We start from the raw sequence: 22530 nt of genomic DNA, 5'->3' as shown, positions 1-22530 counted from the left end.
TTATAGACTTCACTACATTGGAAACCATAAATAATCGGCATGGGATAATGGATTTCGCATTTGGCCAAATTTGCCTAGCCAGATCCTGCTTCTGTAAGCTGTTTCATCAAGGATAAGGCTCAAATGCCTTGACCTCTTCCATTTGGTCAAAAGGGAAATCAGTTTACAATTGTGGCAATTAATATTTGTCGATTGCTGCCAGTAGGTTATTGGCGGTGAGTGCCAGGAGGAAGGACGTGGCGTGAATTCGGTTAAAATTAAACAATTTAAACATTTTTAATTGAATTACAAACATACAAATATAAAAAAATCCCGATTCCGGTTCAAAAGCATCTTAATTGTAGCCATATACTCCTTAGCCATTGTATTTCAAAATATGTCCCGCATAATCCCATTAGGGACCCATTAGGCTTTGCTCTACTTCTAACAATAAATACTTCTTACTTACAGTTTTATCTACGCAATACTTAGAGTATACTCTTCCTCCGTCTAATATTTGTATTTTACTCGAACTTTACTCTATTTGGACTCTGCTCTATTTGTGATTCGAACGGAACGATATGGGCCAGCGCACCTCGGACATTTAGGAACAATAAAATATACTTTAAAATTAAACAAATTTAGAGTCCATAGATTGTAAAAATAGCTTTTTAAAAGTCATTGCAATATAAGCACATTTTTCTACATTAAAAGTCGTGAATAAAAACCTCTACTTAGAGAAGATTAAAAGTAAATTGCAAACCGAAATAGCTCTCGCCACTTTATGCTGGAAATTAAAATGAAAACGTAAAAACAGCTTGCAGCTGCAAAAAAAGATGAAATGGTTTATTAAAACAAAGTTAGCCACTTCCCTCGGTGAGTGATGGCACTTCCCATTCATCAATTCAATTTGTGCGCATTTCCATTGCTAATCCGTTCCACTATGCAAGTGGCTGGGAATTACTCACCAGCGTTGGTAGCGGGGTGTTGGCCAGGTCGAAAGAAATCGCCTGGGCTTCAAGATGGCAGTGGCAGGAAGGGGCGTGCATAATTTAAGACAATCCTCGGTCGCCTCATTTTATTAACTGCTCCTTCAGCTGCCTCATACATGAGGTTGCAGTCGAGCTAGGGCTTGAACTGGAGCCCTAGCCCTGGCTCAGTCACTTTAATGCCGACTTTCATGTTTATGCTGAGCATTTCGCCCCTTAAATATGCTAATAATTTTCGACGCTGCTTTATTAAATTTCTATGGCAACCGAGTAAAATGAAATGCGCCCCAAAATGACATAACTTATTTAGCTTTTGCGATCCGCTGGTGCCGCGCACAAAATTAACACACTGTCAACGTGGGGAATGAGAATTTTCCGGATACTCCCGGAAAACCAGAAGTCGACACCTCCATCTTGGACACCCCCTCAGACACATCCTTAACCCTCATTTTGTGTCGGTTTCATTTTATGGCCACGCTCAGCCAAGTGGCTTTCGCCTTCTTTCCGGACTGACTTTTTTAATGCCAGCTTTAAACTGAGAATTGTGTCGTTAAAGCCCCAGCCTCTGGAGTTTAATGCAAAAATAATTATTTCATTTAATGTGTCAGCTCTTTAATAAGTTGGCTTAAAAAATAAATTTTTTGAAGGGAAGCAAAGTGGCTGACATTTCAATCTCCTGTTTAATGTGCTGGAAAAATCACTTTTAAATATTTATGATATATTTGCTTTGACTTTAAATTCCAATTGGTCGCATAAACATTTTCCATTTCTGTGAAATCATTTTACCGATTCATTAATTGGCTTGTTTGGCAAATTATCGGAAATGTCTAGATTTATCCTTTATCAATTAATACGGATATATTTTGTCTTCCTTTGGATTACAATTTAATTGATATTTAAACCATTATAGCCAGGTTCGTCAGGAAGTTCCGTGAATTAAATAATATGGAAACAAAAGAAGGAGGGACAGAACCTTCATTAAACCCCTGATGGACTTTAAGGGAAGTGAGTGTGCAAATAATCAACTGACAGCCATTGTTGCAGTTTTGTTTGATCAGGCACAAAATCTCAGTTAATTATGATTTCAGTCTCCATTTAACGACGATTGTTTGGGCGGCCAGGTGGGCGAGCCTCATCACCTGCCATGGCTCATAAATCATAATTGGCGGCTGCCAGTGGGAGGTCCTGATAAATATTGACCCTGCCGAGTACAATTAATCACACAATGTTAATGTGTGGCTTACTTTTTAATTATCAATGGCAAACAGGCCCAGCCACAAGCTAGACATATGGGTTTATTAAAGCGTCAAGGACCAAAAACAATTAACTTTAATGTGAGAAATATTTTTCTATAAACCATTCTCAGAGTCATATGCCAAATGCAGATTGACATTGAAAAATGATTCCATCGGGTTGTGAAAAAATGTGAAATATATTCGTCAGGCATGATAAATATGCAAATTGTGTGTCTGCCCCGCCTGGCTGACCGTCTGAAAGGCCAACGGCTTTCCGACCCCGATTACAATGGACATTAAGTTGCCAGGACTTACCTTTTTTGTCTGTCTCGGCTTGGCTCCTTGGCCTGCAAGAAAGAGTAGAGAAAATAACTCGATTTAGTAGAGATTTAAACGCATCATAAACAAGATTCCCATTGACGACACACGACACGCATGAATATCAAATTATGGAGAACTAAAAGCTTAGACCCCGGAATACAAACAGAGACCAAGATTGAGCCTCTGAATGACGGCACTTTCACTCAAGTATTGAATCTGTTTGTATGTATTTACGACACCACCACCCCAACCCATCCCGTCCAGCTGCTGCCAGGACATTTAAGCCGATTCCTTGGCCACTGGGCAGGTCCCGGCCATCTCGACATCTCGAGTGGCCAACATTCTCTAAGGCTCGCCCACACTTGACTTGCATATTTTGCCATAAAATTTGCAGCTTATAAATATTATGTTACGGCTCAATAAGCTTATGGCCAAAGGACCTCAGCTTCCTGCAACAACTTGACTCTGATTGTCACCCATTAGTCATTAGCATCCTGGGTGGCGAGTTGATTTATAGATGAAGTGTGACTCGAGTGCCCACTGATGGATTGATGTCCTTTCGCAGGGCCGTATCTGGGCCGGGATTTATGACAGCCCATACATATGCGGCATTTGAATCTGTCGGCCAGGTCGTGTCCCTAATGGTTCTTGACCAACTCGAACAGAGATATCCCCCAAAAACTTGACCCGAAACAAGCTGAGTTGGCTAATGAGAGGCGACATCGCCCACCCATGGCGTTCGGGCCAAAAGTTGTAGCCGGCCGGCGTGGTAATGACACTCATTAACGCAGCTCCGAGTCCTGCTGCTCCCCTTAGTCCTTTATGCTATCTCCGCCCTCCCACAGCTCCCTCGGCTTGCTAATCGCCTTGGCTTTTGCAACGTTTGCATAATTCCAGTCAGACCCAGACTCCACCAGACAACGCTTTCGCATCTATTTGTGTGAGAATTCTTATTTTTAGCCAGCTGCCTTCTCCGCTTTCCTAGGTCCTGTTTTCTTGGCCATTTTCCTTTTAGCACAATCCAATTATGGGGCTGTGAAAATTCATTAATGCCAAAGTGAGATGGGCATTGGCACTGAGACAAATTGTCTAAGATTAGTCCCGAGTTTTTAAAAAAATAATTGAGTTCTTGTTCGCCCAATATTTGAAGTTATAGTAACATCTCTACCATATTGACCCTAATTTTGAGCAAAATTTAAAGCCTAAAGTAATTTTTTGTAGTGCACAACCAAACAAAATTAATTATCCCTCAGAATTAGTGGCGGATTTTGCTTTCTTTGTGTCACTTTGCATATTTTTCACGCCAGTTTGCCGTCGCTTTTCGGTTCGATTTCCATTAACTTTGTCATCCCGAAAATCCTGGCCATCAATAAAAATTTAATGATTGCGTTAAGCTGCAGCTGCCGTCCTCCCTCACACCCACACTGGTCCTACTGGTCCTGCAATTCGATTAAGTCCTTACCAGTGTGTGTATGTGCGGGGGCAGAGGGAGTTCCCTTATACCCAGTGTCCTTTTTGCCCAAGGGACGAAAATTGTGCCGCGTGTGCAACATTTTGCACTGGGAGGCAGGGCCCAACATTTTAATGAAGTTGTAATGAGTGAAGGGTTTGGCGAAGGGTGGGACGTGCTTGCGGGCATGCCCTGTATACAACGGGTCCTGACAAACTGCAGCTTTGTGACTGCTCCTGGATGATGGGCGATGATGGCTCCCACCCCTGGACTTCTGCTCTTTGGGGCACGCAAATATTTGCCCATATAAATTACAGACATACGCGTATCTGTGTGCCACCGACGACGCGTGGCACATTTTACGTGCTTTGAATTTCAAATTTCATTCAATTTTTTCTTCATTTTGTTTTTCTCACCAAAAATATGGACATGACTGGTGCTTCTGGGTCACCATCGGGGCTGGATAGGGGTGGCGACCAGAGGGGCCATGCAAATATGCGATGCTCCAACGTGATCTAAATGTGGCTGTCAGATATATAGGGATATGTATATTTGGTAGCGTTATGATGCATAAAGTTAATGGAACGCCCGATAACAGGATCACAGTACCCATAATTATTATTCAAGCCCCAGATGATTGAAATTAAATTACACAAAGTTATTTAAACTCTACATGCAGGGACTGGTTTTGATTTTTAATTATAATGTGATAGCTTTTACATATATCAAGTACCACAATTTATTTTTATATTTTGGGGACCTATCTCCACTTTTCGAAATTTATATTCCAGCACAACAGATTATAAATCATACCAGTATTGGCAGAGGGTCCTAGTCGTGCTACCAGCAGGAGGACTGCTACCAGCAGGACTATGACAATGTTTTTCGGCTGTAGATGTGGGGGAGTGGAAGTGAATTAAAGCGAGCTGCGAGCAAAAAGCTGCGTAAATTTGCTTTGGCATACTTTGGAGCGCAAGGTAATTGAAATTTATGCATAAATTATGCGCATAAACGGACACGGCAAGGCAATAAACAAACGTAAAAATGCAAAATGGGGAATTTGTGGAAAGTGCGGATGGCAAGCACTCCACCACCCACGCATGAAATTTTGATGAGCCCCCAAGGAGGCGGTGCGTTGAAAATGTACTTGTCCTCGCTGGCTTTTTTATTATTTAGCTATTTTCGTTTTAAAACAATTTGTTTGTTTCAATTTGGCCATGTTGTTGCCCTCGAAGGCGGGGGCAGAAGTTCGTGAGCAAGGAATATGCAAATTCGCTTGCTGGTTTCCGTAGAAGCGGCCGCAAATGACTCTTTCAAATGCAGATACACAGTTGCAGATATGCATCTGTGAGATTGTTTCGTTCTCGCTCTGCCGTTGCGGCTTGCCAACGACACGTTGCACAGTTGACTGGCCCGAAAATTGAACAACGTCCGGAATGGCAAATTGTATCAAATAACCAAACGTCAGCACAAGTGCAGCGGGCAGATAGTTGTAACTGCTATCCTGTGGAATGTATCTGAGCATCTATGTATCTGTCGGTATGTGCCGGCTTGTCCCTAACACAACCACTAGCACATTGTTAGGGGAATCCCAGCAGTGAAGAATACAGCGGAGTGCTGTCAGGCGCATTTGTGCTGCGCTTTATTTAAATTACTCAATTTGCCAGACAATCTGCCCAGAAAGTGGAAATTAACTACAGATGCTGGGGCAGAGCAGCTTGCTCCCCTTTCTCATTCCGATTCTCATACTGAGCCCACAGAAAATTCAATTTAGTGGAAAGTTTTTGCCCTCATATGTGGTAGTGGGGGAAAGTTTTAAATTTAGGTTGCCCGCCCAAGGATGTCAAGAGGCAAAAGGATGGACACACATCGGGGGGAACTAGAATACAAAATAAAAAGGGTGGTCCTTGAACAGCACTTGAGAAAAAGATATATCTTAGCCAAATGTGAAAATAATATACGTTTTCTATTCTTCGAAATATATTTTTAAATATAAATAATAGATAGTAGTAATATTATTGTTATAAGCTTTCATATTTTTCCTTTACTACTTTAAAATAAATAAATTTATCCCTTGTGCTCTATCATATTTACAATATTACTTGGATTCTTCATCCCCTTCCACTTAACAACTGTTCGTCTTCTCAAGGATATCTTTCAGCGTGTGACTGTGTGTGTTCTTTCAGGCAGCTAAAGGCGCTTACCCTGTCACCTGGCCAACACTTACACACAAAACACAAAGTGTACACTTGCACTCCTTTCTGCCACATGTGGACGTGTGGAATTCCTTGCCGCTGAAGAGGGCACTCTCCTTTGGATTCATCCTACTTTTTTTTTTTTGCCCCACTCTGAGTGCTTTTCGACCCAAATAGGAAAGGCGTTTGCCATTTTTGAAACAATGTTACGAGCTCACCTCGGACCCCATGTGGGTGTAATTCTATTGGGAATTCTGGGACACCACAACAACAAACTACAAAGGTTCGGGACCAGACTCTATTTCATTTATTTTTCGTCTAAAAATATTTGACAATTTTGCGACTTTTCAAGACCCAGAGATTGCAGGCCATGGGAATTTTTTGAGCTGTAATAAGCAGCTTACAGAAAACAATCTCTAATGCGAGTCTCTGCTTCTGTCGCGTTTCCACCTGACAGTTGGCTTAAATGGGAAGAATGAAAAGTCGGGAGGAGGGTGGCAGAGTGGTGGGGAATTTTGTTGATAAGATTTCATTTTTTGCGGCCATTTAATCAGGTAAATATAGAGCTGCAAGAGGCCAAAATGTCACAAAGGAAAAGCAATCGTTATTTAAGGCTTATGGGCTGGAAATAAATGTTTCCCAAGGTCTTTGAAAGCACTGTTTATTCAGCGCTTCAGTTAATATAAATGAAACAATAAAAACTAAATTTATTCATTGGAGAAGCTTATGATGCACAGTTGTTAGGGCCACCACAATTTTTTCTGTTAAAGCCAGAGCAATCACGGCCATGGCTTAGACGTAGGGAATGCCATCCTTTTGACCATTTATTTCTGCTGAAACCCCGTATATTTCTCAACAGATCCCAAGCTAATCTAGCACTTACCAGCAACAAAGCTCGAAAAGTAAGAAAAATACCCCGTCCCGGCAATCTGCTAGCCAGCTGGAGCATAAATTGCAGCTGGGCCAACTCAATCATCTGACAAACATTGTATGTTAGCGGAGAGCGTTTGCCGAGATATGTATCTGGGAAAATGGTAGAAACACTTTTATACGCTGCTCTTGTTTATAGCGCATTTTGCTGAAACAAAGCAGCCTTCCGGAACATTGCACAATAAAATGGCACAGCAGGAGCCGGAGCAGGAGCCATCGGGACAGGGCCAAGAACAAGTTGCTAACTCAAAAATAGAGCACCAAAATAGGCGACAAACTGAACCGAACTGAACCATCTGATCAATCTTTTTCCCCGCTTTACCGCTTTTATTTTTGGACCCCGCAAATTGATTTTGATTACATGCCGCCCGCCGCACTCCCCTTATCCCGCCAGTTGAGGGTCCTGCAGCTGAAATAAAAAATAGGAAAGTAAACGCCACATTTTGTTTTACTCGTCACTTGTCAGGCAGTAAAAGCAAATTACTTAAAGTTCATTGCTTTAAGCGACAGGGCGGACATCACAGCGAACAGGGGCTGGGGGCCACTCCCACGGAGGGGTGCAAGGATATGCCAGGGGGGGATTTGATGGCGCTGAGATGGAATGGACGCTGATGGGTGATGGACGATGACGTCGGCCCGACTGAGCCGAACCTTCTTCATTCATTTCATTTTGTGTCGTAGTGCATGAAATACGGTAACTGTCCACCAGGACGAGGACCAGACCCGCCAAGGACAATGGATTGTTTTTCTGAAATGTGATCTTATCTGAATTTGTTCATTGTTTTTCGCTTTACAGGCTTTGAAGTATTTATCCGAATGAAACTGGATAACATTTTAAGCCAGACACATGAGAGCGAAAACGTTTCTTTTTGGCGTGACATTTATTAGAGGCTTCGCAATTATTTCTAACCTTTACCAATAATCAAATAAAAATGTTCACTTGGGTTTATGACATTCTGGCGAAATACCAAACCAATTTCTGAGGCCACTCCATCACATTCAAAGCATTGACTTTTCTATTATGTCCGCTTAAATCAAACCAAATTGATGAACAAACCCATTCGTCTGGTTTGGCAAAATCAAAGTGAAATTGATTGTCAGCACTTGACACAAGCAGAATATACATTTTTTCTTATTTATTCTCCCTTTTCATACCAGATCGATCAATGTTGAACGAGTCCCAAGGGCACGGCCACCTAATCTCTTGGCCAGTATTTCGGGCCATGCATTTTGGTCAACTTTACATAGATGATTGGATAGCGCGTGGGGACGGCGAAAATCCTTTTGTTTTCTGGGCTTTTTCCCCCTCCCTGCCATAGGATAAGGGACTGTGGCCTTGTCCATTTGGCTGTCAGTGATTGGAGGAAGAGGATTGTAGGAGTATTTCATCCCTGTCGGGCATTTTTATTGATCCCACGGGATCCTGTCCGTACAAGGACACACTCCGCATCCGATTTGTGTTTGACATAAATAATGTCAATCGCTGGCAATTTTTTGGGCATTAATGGGGGGAATATGGGACACCCCGTCCCCGGGTATCGGAGGAGGGATCTGCGGGCAGGTGGCCGCCTGTCAACTGCATAATTAAAAGGCCAAAAGGCGCTTAGTGGCGCAACAAAAACTGTGTCATGGAGAAAACTTTTTCCTTTGCTTTTTTTTTTATTGTGGCACCTGTCTTACCTTTGCTTAATTATGCAAAAGTAGGCGGTGTTTTGCGGCCTGAAAGGACGACAACTTGTCTCGGGCTCTTAAAACAATGTGCGAAGTGGGAGCTGTTAGATAAAAGTAATATACGTAGTAGAACAAGTTTAAATGAAATTTCTCTCAGACACACACTGGCACTTGGAAGGAGGGGGCTGACGGAGACCTAGAGAGCGGGGGCTGAAAGCCAATAAATCAATGACAAGAACAGTGAAGGCCCGGGCGGGCGGCTGGATGTATCCACCCACACATGATGAGAAAGTTCAAGGCCGTAATCCCATTTGATGCCGCCACAAATACGCCAATCATGTCATACATAATGTATGACTCGCTCGACCGCAGAAGGGATCTAGGTCCGGAGATCGCAGAGGGGTATAGTGCGACTCCAGGATCCACTGAAAAAGCGATTCAGTGCTCACTCAATGGCCTGGGAATAATCGACAACAGGTTCGCAATATTGCAGCCCAATCCTGCGCTTAGCCAATTACCAAAATTTCACACGCTCCAAAACTAAACTTATGGCCAAAGGAACTTATGAGGGCGGGGCCGCATCCAAAAAGAAATGCGAAACTTTTCCCATTACCCAAACAAAACTGGCAAAGTGCTTCACAAAGCGAGTGCCAAGAGCCTTGAAATCGAAAAGCCAGCACCCAAAGGCCATCCCAGCGACCCGAAAGTAAGACTACAATTTTCGTTATAGCCAAACAATTTCTTTTTTTTGCGGCCTGACTCCCAAATGGAATCACAACAAACTCTAATTGAGTTTCGGGCGAGTTGAAACGATTTAAAATGGTTGAAAAACAATCCTGTGTGGGACTGTGAGCGTTCTCCTTGGACGTATGTTTACAGATAAAACAAAATACAATTTGCCGAGCAGATGTTTTGGCAAAGGTGAAGATAAACAGTGTGATGTGTGTGCCTAAGAGAAATATTGAATAAATTTCCAAAGTTATTAGAAGAGGTGAGTAAAAGCCAAATTCAAAAATCATTCAAGACATTGTTTTGCCAGAAATGAATAATTTTATTAAATTATTTAATTTAAATGCAAGACCATAATAATAATAGCCCCATAAAGTATATATATTTATTCTGTATAAATGCGTAAAACTGAGAGACTGTAGGTGATAGTGGTACAAATTTTTACTGTTTTCATTCTTTTAATTAGTAGCTATTTATGGAAAAAACAATTAAAATAAACAAAAATATAAAATTCTGATTTATTTTAAAAGTTTTTTTCCTGTTAGTATGATTTGATGGTTTTGTGGCCTGAAGTAAATTGATTTCTTAATTTATTTCCTTTCCCACATTAACCGCAAACCAACTGCGTAGATTTTCCATTGCGTTTCCCTTTTTTGTGATTTTGTGGTATCAATCGGAATCAATAAAAGTAATCACTCACCCAAAACAATTAACGAACATCGACAAACAAGGACCCATGGCAATACCACCAGGACTAGAGGGGGATATATGGTTTTTGGGGGTCTAGGGTGGAAATTCCAATGGAGTTTTTGGTTGTTTTCTTCGCTGCTAACTAACTAACTAAGTGTGGCTCTGTCCCCGCCTGCTCTTTGCCACATTCATTATAAATAATTCAGGGAAATCGATTTATTGACTGATGTTTAGTGCTTTAGTCAGTGGTAACTACCAAAAAACAAGCTAGAGTTGGGCCACAACCGGATTCAACACAAAGCCCTAAAAAAGGACTCCGAAACCCCGAAAAGTATGCCGCAATAAAATGACAAAATAAACGAAACAAAAAGGACACCGACAAGACAGAAGCGTTGGACGCGATGGAACAAGAAATGACCATTTTATGAAGTGTTTAATGGATGTTAAGTGAGTGTATGTGGGAGCGGTATTTGATGGTGTCTGTGATGTGTCCATGTGTGTGCCAGTGTGTTATCTATATAACGCTTGGTTGACCGCAGTCTGATAGAAGGAGGAAGGACTATGGCTTGGCTTTGCTTTGTCATTTTATTGCTGCTGGAAGAATTAAATTGATTTTTTGTGTTTCATCGGTTTTCGACATAATTGTATGCCAATTGGCTTGGCGATCTGGATTCTATATTTCGTTATTTTTTTTTTTAAATTTACTTTTGCAACAACTTAATTTATTCTTATTATATGCATCTAAAAACTGAACTGAAAAACTAAATATTTTGAAACGCAGTAGCTGTTGCCTTTTATAAAAAATGTCAAGCCCTCGTCCAGCTTAGCTCTGAATCACTCGTTTCGATTCCTTCTAAGAGTTCAAATCAAATTGTTAAAAATCGAAATTATAAAAAAAATACTAACGTGAAATATTTTAGGATATATGTATATTTTCTTTCCATATTAAAGTTCGTTGATGAAATATGTACTTCAAGATTTACTTCGAAGGAGCAAGTACGGTCGGCCGGGTGCCGTTGGTTAGAGTCCGAGATGAAGCATCGATTTTCGACTTAAAAACGCTTATGGAAAAGCGGATTGGGGTTCCTGTGAAGCGTCAGCGAATGCTATTAAGCCATTCAAAATTGTCCGACGACCTTATGTTATCGGATGTGTCACGGCTGTGCCAGATCATCATGCAGGGCAACGACCCGGCCTGCATCGAACTGTTCGATGACACGAAACCCGTGTGCAGATTGTGTTACCTCGAAGATATCGGGTGCGGGTCCCCTGAGATGTCAATGGAGGTGGACATAGATATGGACGTCGAACTGCCCCTAGGCAGCTCTGCAAACCAGTCTTTCCAGCCACTTTCCAGCGATCCCGACTGTAACCTCCTTCTGGGTGACGATTGTTCTTCGGGGGCTTGCTGCAGCACCACAGAGGCTAGTACCGAGAGCAGCACGCCCACCAGCGGAGACACCAATGCCTCAAGCAGCGAGGGATCCAAAGGAAGCAACGTCCGCGCACTACGGAAGAAGTTCTGCTGCCCCCCTCTTGAGGTGGAGGAGGACAAGAAATGTCCGGACAAATGTGATATCCATTGCTGCAAAAACTGCGGTCGTCCGCCCTACGCCAATGTGCTCCCAGAAGACCGTAGATATGCGGTTATTATTGTGAACGAGGAAGACCCATGTGACTGTGACTTCAAGTGCATTTTGAATTTTCTAGCGGAACAGTTCCAGTTCTCGGAAGATCCAAATGCCGTGAATTTCAGTCAGTGTATGACTGCCGATGTGTTAGACTGTACCCTTATGATAGTTTGTGATGGTGCCGACACTCAAGAATGGCTCCTACGTACAGCCCGGCCCATGTGCCCACCCTATAAGTGCCAATCGTTTTTAAAACATTACGAATTGATCATGTGCATATTTGTCCTTCCTTTGATCGTGCAGCGGGACCTGTGTTGTGTTTTTAAAGTATTTGAAACACAGCACTGTGGCCTGGACACCAGCAAGTGGTGCGTCATGTCCCAGGTGACATTGGATCCTTGTTCGAAGGAGTATGACAGAAAGGTTGTCTTTAGGGACTGTCAGAACGACGAGCTCACAGTCTACATTGATGAAGAAAGCGTCGCTTTCCTCGCAAAGCAATGCAACAAGCTGAAGTACATGTTGTGGCACCTTCCTGTCGACTTCTGCACCCTAGCGGGATGCTCGTGAATCCCAAAGATGTCTGTAAAATTAACTCCACATTATTTTTATAATGGTATATGATTTTTTATCCTCTTTTTGTTAGACTGAATTTATGCAAAGAAATACTTCAATTACAAGTGTATATTACAATTGTATGTTTATTTGGTCGGGAAATTTGTATGGAACAAAAAAATCATCCATCCAAATCTTCAAAGTATAAGAATATTATACAAAGAAAGTAGGGTCGAGAAGGTGAATGTTTTGAAATTTCGAATAATTGTATAATTTTAAACAATTTTTATACCCTTGCAGAGGGTATTATAATTTTGGTCAAAAGTGTGCAACGCAGTGAACGAGACATCTCCGACCCTATAAAGTATATATATTCTTGATCAGGATCACCTCCTGAGTCGGTATGAGCATGTCCGTCTGTTTCTACGCAAACTAGTCTCTCAGTTTTAAAGCTATTGAGTTGAAACTTTGCACACACCCTTCTTTCTGTTGCAGGCAGTACATAAGTCGGAACGGTATCGGTCGACTATATCCTATAGCTGGCATATAACTGATTGATCGGAAATGCTATAACTTCCTTGTTTTTCAAGTTAGAAGGATGGGAGGTTTAAGGGATCCCCCTTGGGGCAAAATAATTCGATATGCCAAATTTCATAAGGATCGGCCAACTATATACGATCCGCTATATATCTAATAATATAAAATGCGTGGCGCCACCTAGCGGACTGCGACTCAACTGCAAGGGTATATAAACTTCGGCTCCGCCCGAAGTTAGCTTTCCTTTCTTGTTTTTACTAAGTTATCCGCCACTGAGGCACATATAAAAAAAATTTCGCAGTAAAAATCTCATTATAACAATTTATTTTATTAAATTGTTTTATAAGTCAACACTTAAAAATAAATTTTCACGCAAAAAAACTCATTTAAAACTAAGAATTATTGAAAAAACTCGACGGCACATCCTGATGAATTAATAAAATAATCCCTTCATTCAGAAATAATTTATATTACTTACTAACTTATAATTTAAATAAAAAACAAAAATTTCAACATATTTGGCTTATTGCATATAGTGCAGGGTTTAACAGTGGGCCAGCAGCACCAAAAAATATGCTACTCAGTCTCCATGGGGGCCATTTGGGGAGCGCTTTCTCGGATCACGCCCTCTACTGGTTGCATCTTTACCAAAAAGCACTGCTTTTTTACTCTCAGAGCTGCATTAGCGATCAGCTGATTGTGTTTGTGCACTATTTGTGGCAGCTCCGGAGAAATTGGATCAGAAAGAAGAAAGTGGTGCAAAGGAAGTGACCGGAAGTGAAAGTTGTCTCCCCGTCTCATACGTTGCCGTTGGCGTCCTCATCCACACCCGTTGAATGGAACACGAGGTTCCCTACCGGGTAAGACAGCAGAGTTCTTGATGGATCAATTTTTTCTACTTTGCTTGTCCACGCAGGAACTCGTTCTTTCACAAATTCGCAAGGGCGATTTGTCGGAAATAGAAATCACATGGAAGATCCATCACAAGGAAGCCATCCTGAGCCTCAAAGGGTGTCCAATATTGCATCATCGCCTGTGGAAGTTTTCGCTGTGATACAAAAGATGTTCTTGGATCCAATCCCTAAGCCAGCGCCAATTGGAGTCAAAGACATGCCAGCCGGAACAGAGATTCTGAGAAATAAGCTCGAAGAGGATTTCATTCCATTTAGTCCTGTAATGTGGGCGGATCCTCTTATACCGACATCCGTTACAGTGAACACCGATGAACAAACTATTGATTGGATGCCTGCCATTGACGTAGCCGTGAACAACTTTTCAATGATGAGGTTAGGAGTTCAGATTAAAGCTAAAATGGACCTTTGGCAGACCGGCGCAATAAGGGAGATGATACCAGGACTCACGAACCAAAATCCCATCGCGGCGATAATGCAAAGGAGTAACTTTGAATCAGTGCCGTTGCTGGACGAAGCAGCTTTTACTCGTTTGCTGATGCTACAGACTATGACTGTAAGTCCAGTCCAGCAAGTGTATGTATCGACAGCCGTAAATGAACAGTCGATAAACACATGTGTGTCAAGAGAAGCCAGTAGAATAGTGTGGACCCCAGCTTTGGGATCATCTGATAACTTGCAGATAGGCACAGCGACTGAAACCAGCACTCTATACTTCCGCACCATAGATGCGTATGCCGCGCTTATTGAAGACTACACTGCTGATGATGTAGCAATCAAAACAAAGTCAGGAGATATTGTACACCCTTCCGACGTTGTCTTTGTACCAGTGAAATCGAGTTGGCGTGGACAGGCATGGTTGATGCCCTACATAATGTCATTCACAACAACAGCATGGTGGAACCATGCGATGGTGATTGAAGTTGAGTATACTAATACAGTCGACCCGAAGGTAGAAGGTAGGACAATGAAAATGTCTTTTATGCCGAAAGCAGCAACGGTACACATACCGGGTAACTACTCCAGAGTATGCCTAGTAGTTGTCGACTCGACCCGAAGCATATATCCTACATCGCTAAATTATGAAATCACAATGGGAATTCACGCTTCTTGGGCGGGACAGTACGAATTCGCTAAACAAGTATACATCTCACTAGGAAGGTTGACGGACACATCAGTCAGTAAAATGGAAGATAGGAACATAATCACAGCGTTGAATCACATGATCGAGTTTTTGTGCACACGCGCTGAGTTCAGATCAATACATATGAAAGCCGCAGTGCTGGCCACGTCCAGAATGAATGGGTTCGGGGCATACCCCAACCCAGCTGAGCCTCCCAAACAAAAAGAGACAGCACAACGAAATCATTTGTTTGGTCCTGGTCAGTTCAATTCCAAAGAGGGCATAAAAATAGGAGACTACGAGTTGCCCGATATAGCCGACATGGACAGTACCGATAGACTGAAGAGACTGAAAGCTTTCCAAAGTTGGAGAACCGACCCTCTGGGATATATGGCATATGGACAAGTCAACTGCAAAAAAGACACAGCACACTACCCAGCGATGTGGAAACATACAGCTCAGTGTATTCAGTACCAACTGACAGCGTGCACGGCAAACATGCGGATCCTCAGAGCTTGTGGTATTTTCGTTCAGGACCGCGAGAGCAACAGACACGTGTTACAGGAACCAATGGACGTGTACAATACTACATTGGGCTATGCATCCCTGATGTTGGGACTAACTAATTGGGCAGCTATGGAACTGGGAGTCACCATCTTCGAGCACAACATCATAGGTAAAAGTTGGAAATACTTGCCAAAAGATTATTTCGACCTGTGGCCTCTTTTGACTAACAGATTTGTCGTCACAACATTCCAATATGTTGATCGGCTCGTTGATAAACCAATTTGGCGGAATCTGTGGGGTTGGATAATGAACCAGTGGTCTGACGACTCAGAAGCTAACGAAGATTGGATTGACGTGCATTACAGCTGGAATACACCATGGTGGTACGTTGCAGCAATAGCAGAAAAGTTCGGCCACAAATTTGTATGTTCTACACCTGCCAATGGTGAACTAATATTGGATGGGGATTATTCGGAATCTAACAACTTGATCGGATGGCTAATAGAGTCAGGCCACAGTGCGCAATTTGACCTAAGCTTACTAACGTCATCGTGTCAGTACGAGACGAGAAAACCAGCTTACTTCGACATACTCACACCAACAACTAATGGACGCGGTGTAGCTTATAACATGGTCTCGTGGGCACTGAATAGTGTGCTCGACGCAAAGAAATTTCAATACAGGTCTGGAATCACATTGTTACCGGCAGATACGTCCGGAGTAGTAGAGTTGAACATCATTGTTTTCCCGAGTGCCAGGATCGGAAAAATGAAGACGTGCCCACGAGCATGTGTGTCTGGTGATGCCCGAGTTGATGGAAAGGACACATCAACGTACCCAGCTATCAGAAGAGGTTTGACCTGGCCAAACCCGGGGATGGACTGGTTATTAAAGAGCGGAATGGCAGGAGTTCCCCGTTTATTACCCGGTGATTTCGTTGGACCACTCAGTGGACTGAGAGGGTTAATGGATGCACTCAACGAATGGCGTTCCTCTTCGAAAAGAGGTGGGGATTCCTTTCGTGAATAACTCTCTCGAAAGCACTGAACAGAATTGAACTGATGGCAAAGAGCGGAAGGGTCAACTGAGATTATTAAACCGATACTTTAAAACACCTAAAAAACATTTATTGCGAATTTGATGAACAAACGACAACAACTGATTATGAAGAAGGACATTAAAAATACGGGAACTGACGACACACGATTGGGGCGCAATACAGAAGATGATGGTAGAAACGTTTGTCCAGTTTATTACGATGTAGGGGTCTTTTTTCGCCTTGGTACCTTAAAGCAATGCAAAATATACTGGCCGATGCAGATCACCCTACCCAAGAGCTGCTTTTTTTTTGTGTTTCAGAGCTCTTGGTGAATGCTGCGACGGGTTAATGTTGGTGATGTCAATCAAAAACTAAATACTAAAATTGAAACAATAAATATTTTGAAACGCAGCACAGTGAAACTGTGAAGCGTCAGCGAATGCTATTAAGCCATTCAAAATTGTCCGACGACCTTATGTTATCAGATGTCTCACGGCTGTGCCAGATCAGCATGCAGGACAACGATCCTGCCTGCATCGAACTGTTCGATGACACCAAACCCGTGTGCAGATTGTGTTACATCGAAGATATCGGGTGCGGCTCCCCTGAGATGTCCATGGAGGTGGACATAGATATGGACATCGAACTGCCTCTAGGAAGCTCTGCAAACCAGTCTATTGCGATGCCACGTTCCAGCGATCCTGACTGTAACCTCATTCTGGGTGACGATTGTTCTTCGGGGGCTTGCTGCAGCACCGCAGAGGCTAGTACCGAGAGCAGCACGGCCAGCAGCGGAGACACCAATGCCTCAAGCAGCGAGGGATCCAAAGGAAGCAACGTCCGCGCACTACGGAAGAAGTTCTGCTGCCCCCCTCTTGAGGTGGATGAGGACAAGAAATGTCCGCACAAATGTGATATCCATTGCTGCAAAAACTGCGGTCGTCCGCCCTACGCCAATGTTCTGCCTGAATACCGTAAATATGCGGTTATGATTGTGAACGAGGAAGACCCATGTAACTGTGACTTCAAGTGCATTTTGATTTTCCTAGCGGAACAGTTCCAGTTCTCGGAAGATCCAAATTCCTTGAATTTCAGCCAGTGTATGCCTGCCGATGTGTTCGACTATACCCTTATGATTGTTTGTGAAGGTGCAGACACCCAAGAATGGATCTTACATGCTGCCCGGCCCATGTGCCCCCCTTATAGGTGCGAATCCTTTTTAAAACACTACGAATTTGTTAGGTGTGCCTTTGTCCTTCCTTTGATCGTGAAGCGGGACCTGTGCCGCATTTTTAGAGTTATTGAAAAACAGAATTGTGGGCTGGACACCAGCAAGTGGTGCGTCATGTCCCAGGTGACATTGGATCCCTGTTCGAAGGAGTACGACAGAAAGGTTGTCTTTAGGGGCTGTCAGAACAACGAGCTCACAGTCTACATAGATGAAGATAGCGTCGCTTTTCTCGCAAAGCAATGCAACAAGCTGAAATACATGCTGTGGCACCTTCCCGTCGACTTCTGCACCCTAGCGGAGTGCATGTAAATCCTAAAGACGTCTGTAAAACTCCACATTTTTATATGGTATGATTTTTTACCCTCTCTTTGTTAGCCTTTTTTACGCAATGAAATATACTCAATTACACAGCGCAACATCAATTTTAAATATATTCAATATGGATAATAGACTCATGTTCTAATGTTACTCGTGTTACATCGCTTGAATTGCAAACGAAAATATAACATTCACTATCAGGTAGGCTCCGGTTTTAATAAAATTCTAGTTCATAACTTGACATGGATATAAGATATAGTCGACCGATCCCATTCCTACTTATGTACATAAGTATATCGTGATATAATTACTATACTTACGGATCGGAGATGTCACTTTCACTTTTGACCAAAACTTTAAAAAAAGATGGGGAAAATATGTTGGTGGTGATATTTAATTTTATTTTCTGTGATTTATGTTTTTTTTACATAATTTTATGCCAATCGCCTTGGCGATCAGGAATCTAAATTTTTGATATTTGTTTTTAGATTTACTTTTGTTGGAGAAGGAAAAATGTGTCTTTGACAATTTATTTGTAAGCTGGAATCTGCAACCTACTGGGTACATTTAAGTGCTGAAAAGGAAGGCAGTACCAAGCGAAGGAGAAACTAAAGCAATCCCATCAACTAGAAAGCATCTCGACGTGTGTCCGCACAAGGACACTTGGAAGAACACTTGAAGTTTGGAGCACATTTTTTTCTAAAATAGACAAACCTAGAGCAATTTTATGAAAGAACCCCCACAGGCCTAAAAAAAATTATCCATATTCCAATTTATTAAACAACTGAAATGTAATGTACTAAACCTAAACCATTTCTCTGAGTGCCCACAACCATATTCTTATTTATTGTATGTAACAGACCTAAACGTGAGCATCCGTGTGTGTTTCCTTACACATGAGTCTGGCTTGGTGGTTGTGTACGGCTCTGTTTATGTGTGTGCGTATCTCAAATGAGACTAAGGCAACTAAGGCGCTTCTAGCTGCAAATGGCAGCACTTAAGCCCACCCACCCCACTCCATTCCCTAGCAGGCTAGGCCAGGCCATTCCATTCCTTTCCATCCCAACGATGACAAGCGCATAAAAATGGAAATGAAAATGCCAAAGCTGCTGGCTGACTGCTGGCGCGCCCACCTCCGCCAAGCCCCTTTGCTACTGCCACTATCCGCCCATTCCACTCTCTAGGTCGGATTGGAAAATGACAAATTGCTAGTACGTTGAACGTTAAAATTATTGCGGCCTGATTGCATTAGTGGCCATGAAAGCGTTGATTTGTTTAACTAGAGTCTGGCCTGCAGGCGACACGGATACGACTACGGTTACGGCCACGGTTACGGGCCATGAGACTACGGGGATACTAGGTTACGGGTTACGGGCTGCGAGTAACCGGCAGCAGCGGCTTGCCTGACAGCCAAAATGGCGACCAGGCAATTAATGACACATCCAAGACCCAAGCTCCGAGGCCAAAAGCAATAGCCCCCATCCACGGCTCTGAGGTGTCTGGCGACAGCAACAGCCACCTCCGACCTTCAGTCCCTCCCCCATATCCATTTCCTGAGCCGGAAAATCCCCGCGCCACACTGACATTTGATTCCAAAGGAGGTGGAGGAAAATAGTAAAAAGGTTGTGGAAAGCAAGCACTGGTCGAGTAAAAGACGTGATGTGTTTATATTTCTAGACTTTTTATTGAAAAGAAAGTTTGAAAGTTTTTCTAACAAATAAGTGCACCATTAAAAATGTGAATCTATTAAACTTTAAAAGCGGTAATAGTTGGGTTCAATTCTAGACATGTAAATAAACTATATGTTAACAAGCTACTTATTTATAAGAATAATAAAGTTTTTAGGGAAATAGAAAAAATTGTCTATAAGTTAAACCTGTGATATCAGAAACCGCCCTTTTTTATGCATAATAAAGTTACTTTGCGCCAAAAATGTATCCCTAATTAAATCCAAATAAATGCCCATCAGTAAGGTGTTAAAAAGGCACTCGAAATATCAAATAAATTTACCAAACCAATGAATTGGTTCCACAAAATTCAATTAACGTATTTTGAAACCAAATAAAAGTGCCCATGGAAATTTATTCATTTCGAATGGCTTTTCAATTTCAGTTTATGGTTTTGCCATAAATAATTGAAACAATAAATGCTAAACCAATACCATTAAATGCGCAAAGTAAAGTGATTTTCACTGGGCCAACTATTTTGATTTTGGTTATTGAATTTTCCTAATTAATGGCTTTTTTTTTCAGCAAAATTATGTTACATCACGACCAGGACTGCTACAAAGTTTCTAGATGAATGGGGTGGCAAACGTAGTCCCAAAAGCTTAAGGCCATCAGGCGCCTTTTAACTGCAGGCAGTGCAAGTGGCCCATTTGGCCTGTAGGCCTTCTCACGAGATAGAAAGGGGCTCAGCAGCCAGGAAGGCTGAGGAAAACAGAATGTGGAAACAGTTTCCACTCAGGAGATATGTTTACCGTGTGCAGATGTGCGAGAAGCTCTGGTAACTCGTCTAATTTCGGTCTGCCTGGCTGGGTCTTTGAGTGCGACGGCAACGGGCACGACAAGCCCACTTTAGTCCACTTGACGAGGGGACATTACCATCCAACCACCCTACAGTTAGACCTCTTGCATCACTCATAACTCGTATTAGTTTATCCGCCCTGAAGCCAAGTTTATTATAATATTTTTTAGACATCAATGCACCATGTATTGCAATCATGTAATAATTTATTAATAATAATAAAGTTACAACCTATAATATGAGAATAAATAATAATAAAATAGTAATAAAATAGTTATTAATGCATCTGAACGGTTTTTTATATATTTTTAATTAAGCCAAAAGAAAAACAAAACTTTGAAACTCTGCAACGTGATGATAAAGAATTTTCAGTGCTGTGAAAAAATATTTTTCGCACATAATTTCCAGACCAAGCGAGACGGGACGCTGAGACGTCAGCAAACGGCTTCAACTTGTTAACCTCCTTTTTTTCTGGCTCTGCACTCGCCCCCTCTCTTTCTTAGTCGGTGCAGCTTTCTCTGTCACTCTTTGTTACTTTTGCCTCTAGCATTTACATGGACAATCTACGCCCACTTAAGCGGCGCCTCCATTGTTGGCCGCTTCACTAAAACGGAAGAATGAAAACAAAATATTTAAGCGCCGCATTCGCCTCGTTCCTTCCATTCCTTCCTGCCTTCCGGAAAATAACCCTCCAAGCCCTGGCATACCCCCTTTGGCCGTGTGAATTTTCAATTAAAAGCGCTTTCCCCGCATTCACACATGACTTTTCACAGCGAAATTAACAGCTCATGAAATATGCCCTGAAATGTATGCAACGGCCCATTGTTGTTGATCTCGTTGTCGAGAGCTTGGCTCCTCATCGTCCTTCAAGGACGAGAAATAACGATGCCGGGCCCAAAGGCGGCAACTTAATCACCTGCGAAGGCGCACAAACGGAAGAAAGTTATATTTTCAACTCTTGAGTCAAAGTCATTAGTTCAAATATAAATAGATTCATAATGCCGAAACTTAATGGCCCCCTCGATGGAATAGCATCCTTTTAGTTTGTCTAACTTCCTGGGGGACCGGTCCCCACTGCACATATGTACATAGGTTCATATATGTATATATTTTAATGAGCCTCTCAATATGCATGACACACGGCTTAAATGTGTAATTGCGAATGCGAGAGACCACGTGCTCTCATTATCATCCCCGTCAGCGGCATCAGCAAATTTTTTGTGGGTACCGATGACAGCAGGGCGTATACGTAATATTTTCATGCAGCTAGTTGGAGCATCTGCTGGGGCATCTCTGATAGTATATTCAATTTGTATGGCTGCTCCCTAGATAAATAATATTCTTGAAAATCGAAGTGTTCGCAGTACATTGGCAAGGAAGAATGATTGTACAAATTTCGGTAGCAAACGGAAACGATTTATCAACAAAAATTGGGCAAAAAAATATAGATGTGTGTATGAAAACATTTTAAGAACTCTCCCATTCTACCCTGGTATTGAGTATTGAGTTCGAACATATACTATTTTCACATACCAGCAACCGCATATTTGCACATATTCGTTCTTGTATCGACAGCTTTACAAATTTCAATGCATTTGCTTGGCACACTCACTGCCATTCCGCTTTTCATTTTGCAGATGCGGGTTTTTGTATCTGTACCGAAAAGTTTTCGGGCTTTATTGTTAGCGCGAAGAACTGCAAAGTCTGGGCCTAAACTATCATAAAATAATCACAATGGAAAAATCAAAAGTTTCTCCGGCAGGAGCCAGGAGCCAGGAGCACCGGGCCGCACAATAAATCAAACGGAGGCCTCCACTCACATGCATAATGAAAATAACTGAAGAAAAGTGAAAACTTTTCTGCGCTTTTGTTCAAGAGTGCAAAAGTTCAAAGGGCCAGGCCCTAACGAAGGCGAAGGCAACTCGGCTATCTCTCCCTCAGCAATATTCAGATTCTGGTTCAG

At 42.3% G+C, this 22530-nt stretch overlaps 2 protein-coding genes across 4 annotated transcripts; both read left to right on the top strand.

The window, feature by feature from the left end:
• The first annotated feature begins 10993 nt into the window (after nucleotides 1-10993).
• Nucleotides 10994-20793, top strand: LOC6504290. Of its 2 annotated transcripts, XM_001965039.4 has the most exons (3): nucleotides 10994-11275; nucleotides 16915-18070; nucleotides 20294-20793. In XM_001965039.4, the coding sequence occupies exons 1-2, from the start codon at nucleotides 11155-11157 to the stop codon at nucleotides 18030-18032; spliced, it is 1239 nt and encodes a 412-aa protein (XP_001965075.3). In that variant the 5' UTR covers nucleotides 10994-11154; the 3' UTR covers nucleotides 18033-18070; nucleotides 20294-20793. The 2 variants fall into 2 exon arrangements, with proteins under 2 accessions (XP_001965075.3, XP_032310944.1); XM_032455053.2 differs by lacking the exon at nucleotides 20294-20793 and having other exon boundaries at nucleotides 16915-18191.
• Nucleotides 13599-16576, top strand: LOC6504288. 2 transcript variants are annotated; one of them, XM_032455049.2, is made up of 3 exons: nucleotides 13599-13772; nucleotides 13829-15622; nucleotides 15684-16576. In XM_032455049.2, the coding sequence occupies exons 2-3, from the start codon at nucleotides 13882-13884 to the stop codon at nucleotides 15758-15760; spliced, it is 1818 nt and encodes a 605-aa protein (XP_032310940.1). In that variant the 5' UTR covers nucleotides 13599-13772; nucleotides 13829-13881; the 3' UTR covers nucleotides 15761-16576. The 2 variants fall into 2 exon arrangements, with proteins under 2 accessions (XP_032310940.1, XP_014760426.1); XM_014904940.3 differs by having other exon boundaries at nucleotides 13602-13772; nucleotides 13829-16576.
• Nucleotides 20794-22530: the final 1737 nt, after the last annotated feature.

This window comes from Drosophila ananassae, chromosome 3R (assembly GCF_017639315.1).
Source record: "Drosophila ananassae strain 14024-0371.13 chromosome 3R, ASM1763931v2, whole genome shotgun sequence".
NCBI classification, from domain to species: Eukaryota; Metazoa; Arthropoda; class Insecta; order Diptera; family Drosophilidae; genus Drosophila; species Drosophila ananassae.
This window is presented reverse-complemented; position numbering and strand designations above follow the sequence as displayed.

What these genes read in the sequence shown, in the direction of transcription:
- LOC6504290 (XM_001965039.4), top strand. Translation starts at nt 11,155, where the DNA reads ATGTACTTCAAGATTTACTTCGAAGGAGCAAGTACGGTCGGCCGGGTG. An exon ending in GGAAAAGCGGATTGGGGTTC is followed by an intron (nt 11,276 to 16,914) that starts CTGTGAAGCGTC and finishes AGCACAGTGAAA; the next exon opens with CTGTGAAGCGTCAGCGAATG.
- LOC6504288 (XM_014904940.3), top strand. Translation starts at nt 13,882, where the DNA reads ATGGAAGATCCATCACAAGGAAGCCATCCTGAGCCTCAAAGGGTGTCC.